The 7,728-nt window shown below is 40.9% G+C and overlaps 1 protein-coding gene across 2 annotated transcripts in view; it reads left to right on the top strand.

Annotated features, from left to right (window-relative positions):
* spast (spastin) overlaps positions 1-7,728 on the top strand; it is an 82,723-nt gene that overhangs the window by 30,676 nt on the left and 44,319 nt on the right. The window contains exon 4 of one of the 2 annotated variants that reach the window (XM_043680713.1): positions 6,384-6,479. The exons of the other annotated variant lie outside the window; for it this stretch is intronic. Coding sequence (XP_043536648.1) covers positions 6,384-6,479 — 96 coding nt within the window. The remainder of the gene's footprint in view (positions 1-6,383; positions 6,480-7,728) is intronic. 2 annotated transcript variants of the gene reach the window in all.

Below are 7,728 nucleotides of genomic sequence, written 5' to 3'. Positions count from 1 at the left end.
GCCCCTCCCCCAAGTCCCTCCTCCCTACCTCTTATCTTAGCCTGCTGGACACACTTTCCTCATTCCTGAAGAAGGGCTCATGCCCGAAATGTCGATTCTTCTGCTTCTTGGATGCTGCCTGACCTGCTGCGCTTTTCCAGCAACACATTTGTAAGCTCTGATCTCTAGCATCTGCAGTCCTCACTTTCTCCTCCTCAACTCTAAAAACTTCAACTTCAACAATTAAAAGCAAAACTAAACCCTAGGTTTGTGTGAGCCTGACCTGACCTACTCGTGCTGCTTTTGTCTAATTTTAAAAAAACCTCAAAGCTATTTACTCTGTTTGCCTTGGAGCTGACACCTCTTCACCAGGTTTATAACACCTCTTCAAGAGAAACTGGACAGAACAAATCCTTCTTAAAGGCACATCTTGTCTCAGGCACATCAATCTGTGTTGTAAATAATTATTTTTTCATAGAATCACAGAATCCCTAGTGTGGAAACAGGCCATTTGGCCCTGCAAGTCCACACCTACCCTACAAATATTAACTCTCTTAGACCCATTCCCCTATCCTATAACTCTACATTTGCCCCATACCAATGCACTTAACTTACACATCCCTGAACACTATGGACAATTTAGCATGGCCGATTCACCTAACCTGAACATCTTTGGATTGTGGGAGGAAGCCGGAGCACCTGCAGGAAACCTGCGCAGACACTGGGAGAATGTGCAAACTCCACATAGATAGTCGCCTGAGGCTGGAATTGAACCCGGGTCCCTGGTGCTGTGAGGCAACAGTGTTAACCACTGAGCCACCGTGCTGCCAGAGTTTTTTTGATTTCTAGTTTTATCTTATAAGACCTCCTGAAGAAGTATTGAAAACCATGCTCCTTCAGTTCCTGAATCCTTTGAAAACAGTCTATTTGCTCAAGTAGTTGTTGTAGGGTCATACAGCACAGAAACAGACCCTACAGTCCTACTTGTCTATGCCAACCAGATATCCCAACCTGACCTAGTTCCATTTGCCATCATTTGGTCCTTTAAACTCTTTCAATTCATATACCCATCTAGATGCCTTTTAGATGTTGTAATGGTACTCACCTCCACCACTTCCTCTGGCAACTTGTTCCATGCACGCACCACTCTCTGCATGAAAAATGCACCTTACCTTAAACCTTTGCCCTCTTATTTAGACTCTTCCAATCGATGAAAAAGACCTGGCTATTCACCCTATCCATGCCCCTCATGATTTATAAAATCTCTGTAAAGCCTCCAACTCTCCAGGGGGAAAAAAGTCCCAGCCCATTCAGCCTCTCCCTATAACACAAACCCTCCAGTCCTGGTCACATCCTTGTGAATCCTTTCTGCATCCTTTCAAGTTTATCAACATCCTTCCTATAGAAGAAGGGTGGCCAGAATTGTACGCAGTATTCTAGAAGCTGCAACATGACATCCAAATTCCTATACTCAGCATTCTGATCAATGAAGACAAGCATGCTAAATGCTCTCTTAACCATCCTGTCTACCTGTGACGCAATTTTCAAAGAAGTATGTAACTGGTCTTTCTGTTCGGCAGCATCAGACAGTGAACTTTCACAGCTGACTGCCTCTGCTGTTTAGTTTCAAGTATCTCTTGGTCTAAGAAAAATGAACAAACAGTGAAAGTCAAGGCTGACCTCTGAGAAACTCCATATCAGGAGCTCCTCACAGTGGGGGAACAGCTAAGTGCCTTATTAAGTCTAATCATACTGTTTGTAAGGCTATAATAGTGAGTAGGGTGAATTTTCAAGGGTAGGTAGTCCAGAACTGGAGGGCATAGGTTTAAGGTAAATGCGGAAAGATTTAAGAGAACAAAGGGACACCTTTTTTCAGAGGGTGGTGCGTGTATGGAATGGGCTGCTGGAGGAAGTGGTAGAGGCTGGTACAACTACAACATTTAAAAGGCACCTGGATGTGTATATGACTAAGAAGGGTTTGAAGGGATATGGGCCAAATGCTGGCAAATGAGTCCAAACTAATTTAGGATATCTGGTCAGCATGGACAGGTTGGACCGAAGGGTCTGTTTCTGTGCTGTATGTCTGACTCCCCAGGGCCCTATCATTAATGTACTGTATAAGTAGTAATACACTTGAAAGCTGCTTGGCTCAGGTTAATCTTTAAGTCCACTCAAATTGTTTGAAGAGCTGCAGTTTTGATAGTACACTTTATAATTTATATTATTGTTATTAGATCCTTGTACCCTTATTTATTACTCTAGCTTGCATAATTGCACCGTCACACTCATGGCTGATGTCAGCAGCAATCAATATTTCCTTTGACGAGCAATTCTTGTAAATACTGTAGCATACATAAATTGAAAGCCAGAGGCAAACCACATTTTTCTCCTTGTGACACTTCAAACCATCCTGTTTATCTCACCAAGTCTGTTGCTTTAGGATATGACAGTAGTTAATCTTTAACTCCTCTATGTGCAGCATATAACTGTATATCCCAATAGCTTGCCCCTCAGTATAGATACAAAATGCTCAAAGAATTAAAACATTCTGGCTGCTGTCTCAGCTCTGTTTTGACAGTGTTCAGACCCTTGCTACACCAAACAATGACCAGCGGTAGGGGGAAGTAGACCATGAAAAGCTTTTCGTGTTCAGTTGCACATCATTTATTAATCAAATATGGACCCTTTTTTTTTAAATCAACAATTGTTTGAAATGAAGAGAAAATGATAGAAGTTAATTTGTAATGGAAGCATTATCCATGAATTAAATTTAACCAGTAGGAAGGGAAACTGAAACTGACTGCATATGTGTCACTCTCTGCAGCCTCTCCACTTCCTCATCAGTACTTGTCCCTCCACCTATCTTTGTATCATCTGTAAATGTGGCAGCAATGGCCTTAGTTTCTTTGTCTAGATCGTTAATGTATAATGTGAATTTTTATGGTCCAAACACAGACAACTGGAATTCCAGGAGTCACCAGCTGCTATTCTGAAAAAGACCCCTTCTGCCGGTCAGCCAATGCCAGTACCGTGGCCATGACACTCTGGGCTCTTATCTTATTTTCGCTGAATATATCTTTTCCATCTGGTTAGAAGACCAGTAAAGTTAGTTTTGCAACCTTTGGAGCTGCTTACACAAAAGCACTGGAGCAAAAATAGCAAAAATGTGAAATTAAATGTCAGAACTGGAGATATTTGTTGTGCTGTGCTAAATTATTTATCATTTTAATGACATTGAGGATACACTGTAAATTGAAAGATGGAAATGGAAGTTATGACAACAATGCTTTCTGAACTGAAATTGGTATTCTTGCTTGGAACAAAGGAAGATTATAGGAACAAAACAAAAAGGGCATTCAACCTGTCAAGCCTGTTCCACCATTTATTTATTTTGTGCTTCAGGTAAACCATAAATCCATCCACTTATCTTAGTTCCGTAAACCTCAAGCCTTCTCCTTTTAAAAATAGTTCATTCATTTCAGTTTAAAATTCACAGTTGGTCAAATTTTCTTTTTAAAAGGCAGTGTGTCCCAGATTGTCACTTACCCTTGCACAAAAAGGTGCTTCCTGATTTTAGGCTGCATTACCTAGTTGTACATTTAAGGTGCCCTTGTACATTTTGATTTTGTTGCACCTTAATCTTGTGTAAATGACATCAAGTCACATATGGAGATATTAGTACAGATGGCCCAAATAAGTAGATGGGTTAAAGGAAGAAAGTGAGCTAGAGTTTGAGAACTTTAGAGAAGAATTCTAGAACATGTGGCCAGACAGCAGAAGGTACAACTATCAGCCTGAAGTGATTTTGATTGAGAAAGACCAAGACCTTTTAGAATTAAGGGATTGCATAGATCTTGGATGGTTATAGGACTGAAGGACATTACAAAGACGAGAAAGGATGAACCATGGACATCTTTGAAAACAAGGATGAAAGTTTTAAAATTGAAGTGTTGCTCAACATGAGTCCGTGATGCTTAGTAGAATTTCATGCATGTTAGGACAGCAAACTTGGATGACCTTTTAGTTCGGGAAGGACTGAGTGAGAGAGACAAGCCAGGAGTACGTTAGAAAGGGAAGTCTGGAGGGAACAAAGGCATGGATGATAACTTTAGTAAAAGATTAACTGCTGTAGTGTTGATCGTGGACATGTGATTGGCAGCCAATTGCAGGGTCAAATATGACCTCTAGGTGCCATACATTTGGTTCAACTTCAGACCTTGTTAGAGAGAGATTGGATTTGATGGGGAGAGTGTGACTTTGTGTTGGAGTCCAACGGCTTCAGTCTTTCCAATATTTAACTTAAGGACATCTCTCGTCTAGTATGAGATAAGACAAGCAGTTTAGAAACAATAGGACGATTGAGGTAGTGAGGCGAAACTGGATACCATTGGTGTGCATGTGGAAAATGATGTCATCATTTGAGAGGACACCAGCTCTGGTCTAGCTAACTAGGTGTTTGATTAATTTCAATAATCATTATCTGCTATTCAAAATCCAAATGGTGTCAGTTGATTGCAATTAGTTTGCAGTTTGTTAAATCCCATACTTCTGTATATTTACTGGCAAATATTATTCCCTATTCAACATTTACAGAAATTATTAGATCATTATAACATTGCTGTTTGTGGAATCTTGTTGTGCACCATATTTCCTCCATTATGACTGTGACTTCCTTGGCAGTAAATATTTGGGGTATATTCATTCTTGCATTTATGTGGTGCATTTAATGACCTCAGGACAGCCCAAAGTGATTTGCAACCAATACTGGCTCAATTTGCAAGGCAGCAAAAGATGAAACTTTTATGTTCTCCTGATTTGGTCCCTATTGCAAGCTGCAAAATAAGACCACATTGGACTTGTGCTTTACTTGGGATGGGATGTGGCAGTGAGCAAGTATAATATCTCAGGAAATTTTAGACCGAGGTGGCTGGAAGCTGAACCAGGTGGAAAATTCACATTAACTCTTAAAATAAAATGATTTAATTCCTCACCTCCATTTAAAAGTGCCAGCAAGCTTTCATTTAAGACAGCACTTCAAAATGTATGCTTTGGTAAAGGAACAGCTCTTGATTTATGGTATCTTTGAAAAGTTTCTGCAGGTTGGTTTATTTATCCACTATTTCTAATTAGACTCTCTCAGGTATACAACAGTAGATCATCACTACCCTCCCTCTTATCTTTGTTTTCTACCAAATGGTCCTGTCATGTTTCAGGATTTTTGACTAATTTCTTTATAAAAAAGGATTTAAGGGACCAAACCTTGGGATTTTCAAAGCAAAGTGTATTCACATAAGTAGTCTTTAAAGCCTTAAGATGAAAGGTGCTATGCCTAGCATTGAAGCTAAACCTGCATTTTCATGAAGGTGTATTGTACCTCTGATTTACAATGAATGTGGAGCAGACAGCAGGGTGTCAAAAGGGTTTTTTGTGATTCTGCAGCAAAGCAGCATCCAAATGTTTTTTTCCCTGGCACTGTTTGATTTTTTTCTCTCTCAAATAACTTCCTCAAAAGTTTTTGGAAAAAAAAACTTCTGGCTATTTTTATTCTGAACCAGCTGCCCAGCTGTAGAACTTTTTAAATCCACAATTTGTTTCATTCTACTTTTTTAGCTGGCAATTAAGGTATTCTAAGTTCTGTAGGCCTGTAAGTGCTTGGATGCCCTACTGTTGCAACCAAATGACTGTTCTCAGGAAGTGGGTGGTGCTTGCAAGTTTGTTATATTTGAGAAGCTAGTAGTGGACCTTCTTAAACAACTTCACCAACTGGACTGCAGCTATCGTATTGGGTGGCGAGTTCCGTGTTTTTGCCCTGATGAAATTTCAGGAATTAAATTAGAGCCAGTATGTGTAGAGTTTCTAGACGATAGTGTAAGCAATGCACTTACACAACCCAGAATGTATGAGGCTAGTTGACCTTCAGTTGAGGCAAGGTGTTTTTGTAGAACATTTGAGAAGAGACGGTGATAAACTTTCAATTGGGGTTGAAAATGGGTTTGAAACTTTTTTTGGGAGGGCGTGTGATGTCGGGAATCCTTTGTAGAATTGACTATTGGCACAAAATGAGGGTTTGAAAATTAAAACCTTTTTGTGGCATCCTCTGATTTTCTTATCCTAATTTGGAAAAACTCTTACCTAGCACCCTGCCCATAAGCTGGAAGAATGCTATTTGTCGCAAGAAAATGCAGGTCGTTGATCAGCTTCTGCTGTTTCTTAATTGCTACCCTTTAAACCTTCAAAATTTAATGTTGACAGGAACTGTGTGAAATCTCATCCCAAGTTTGTTATTTTAATATTATATCCATTCACTTCAAAACTTTCTCTAGCACAATCTATTTAACTTGTTTACTCTGTCTGTACTTATTTTGTTTTTGTTGTTGTTTGTGCCCACTTATTGTGTTGTATAGAGCAGATGCTAGCATGCGCGAGGTTTTCCAAGCCCGAGAGGGAGGTGTGTAGAGACAACTCGGGCCCGCCGTGCCCTAGTGCACGGATCCAGTCAGGTGGGTTTCCTCTGCTCAACAAAACAATGGTTTTATTAGATGGCAAACCAGTTGATTTCATTTTAAAAAAATGTATATTCCAATGCAGTTGCCTTGTGAAAATAGATTGTATGCAGAGTGTTCCATATGATTAAAGGATGATATTTCTGGGTCAACTTGACAATGTCATGTTCACAAGGAGAGATGCCACATTTAAATTGAATGATGATAGTAAAGCAATAGTATTAATGTTCTCCCCTTTGCTTATTGTTCTGTGCTGGGCAAATGGGATCAACCTCAAAGTGTCCTCACATTGTGAGGATAAGCAATTGCCAGAAAACCAGATGGCTGTTATTGAAATTTTATATAGAGACAGGAAAAAAAAGGCAGATTTGGAATCCAAGGTAGACAAGCAGGAGGATGGAAGAACACAGCAAGCCAGACAGCATCAGGAGATGGAGAAGTCAATCCTTAAGGACTGAGGGTGGGTGTAAGGGGAGCTGCAGATAAAAGGAGGGAGTCTGTGGGGAGTGCGTTGGAATGGTGAAGTCGGGGTAGGGGAGCACAGGTAGAGGGTATAATCTGGTTGGTTGGGAGAATGGTAGTTGGAAGGGAGGAGCTGGAGAGGGAGTTGGGTGATGGGAAGGGAGAATATTTGAAATTGGAGAACTGTGTTGAGTCCTCTGGCTGTAGGCTGCCCAGGCAGAAGATGAGGTGGTATTCCTCCAAGTTCTGGTCTTATCCACTGTGGCAGTGGAGGAAGCCTGAAGATGGTCATTTTGGAAAGCGAGTGGGAAGGGGAATTAAAATGGGTAGTGACTGGGAGGTCAGTTTGGTCCCTGCAGGCTGGGCTGCGAAACGTGCCCTGAGTTTACATGTGTTCTCACCGATTGACATCATTGACACCGAAGACCACATCAGGAGCACTAGATAAAGTAATCTAAATTGGAGAGGCTGGTGAACCTCTCCTTCAACTGGAAGGACTGTTTGGGGCTTTGGATGGAGGTGAGGGGGGTGGTGTGCTGGCAGATGTTGTATCTTTTACTGTTGCAGGGAAGGTACCTGGAGTGTTTGAAGGGGTTGTTGGAGAGGGTGGCAAGAACCAAGGATTAATGAAGGGAATGGTCCTTGCAGAAAGCAGAAAGTTGGAGGGGGAGATGTTCTTGGTGGGGTGTTACTGGAGTTGGCGGAAGTGTTTAAGGATGATAAGTTGGATGTGGAGACTGATGGGATGGTATATGTGAACAAGGGGTATCCTACCTTTATGTTT

This window comes from Chiloscyllium plagiosum, chromosome 3 (genome assembly GCF_004010195.1).
Source record: "Chiloscyllium plagiosum isolate BGI_BamShark_2017 chromosome 3, ASM401019v2, whole genome shotgun sequence".
NCBI lineage: Eukaryota > Metazoa > Chordata > Chondrichthyes > Orectolobiformes > Hemiscylliidae > Chiloscyllium > Chiloscyllium plagiosum.
The sequence above is the reverse complement of the archived record's forward strand: the minus strand, read 5'-3'. Positions and strand labels throughout refer to the sequence as shown.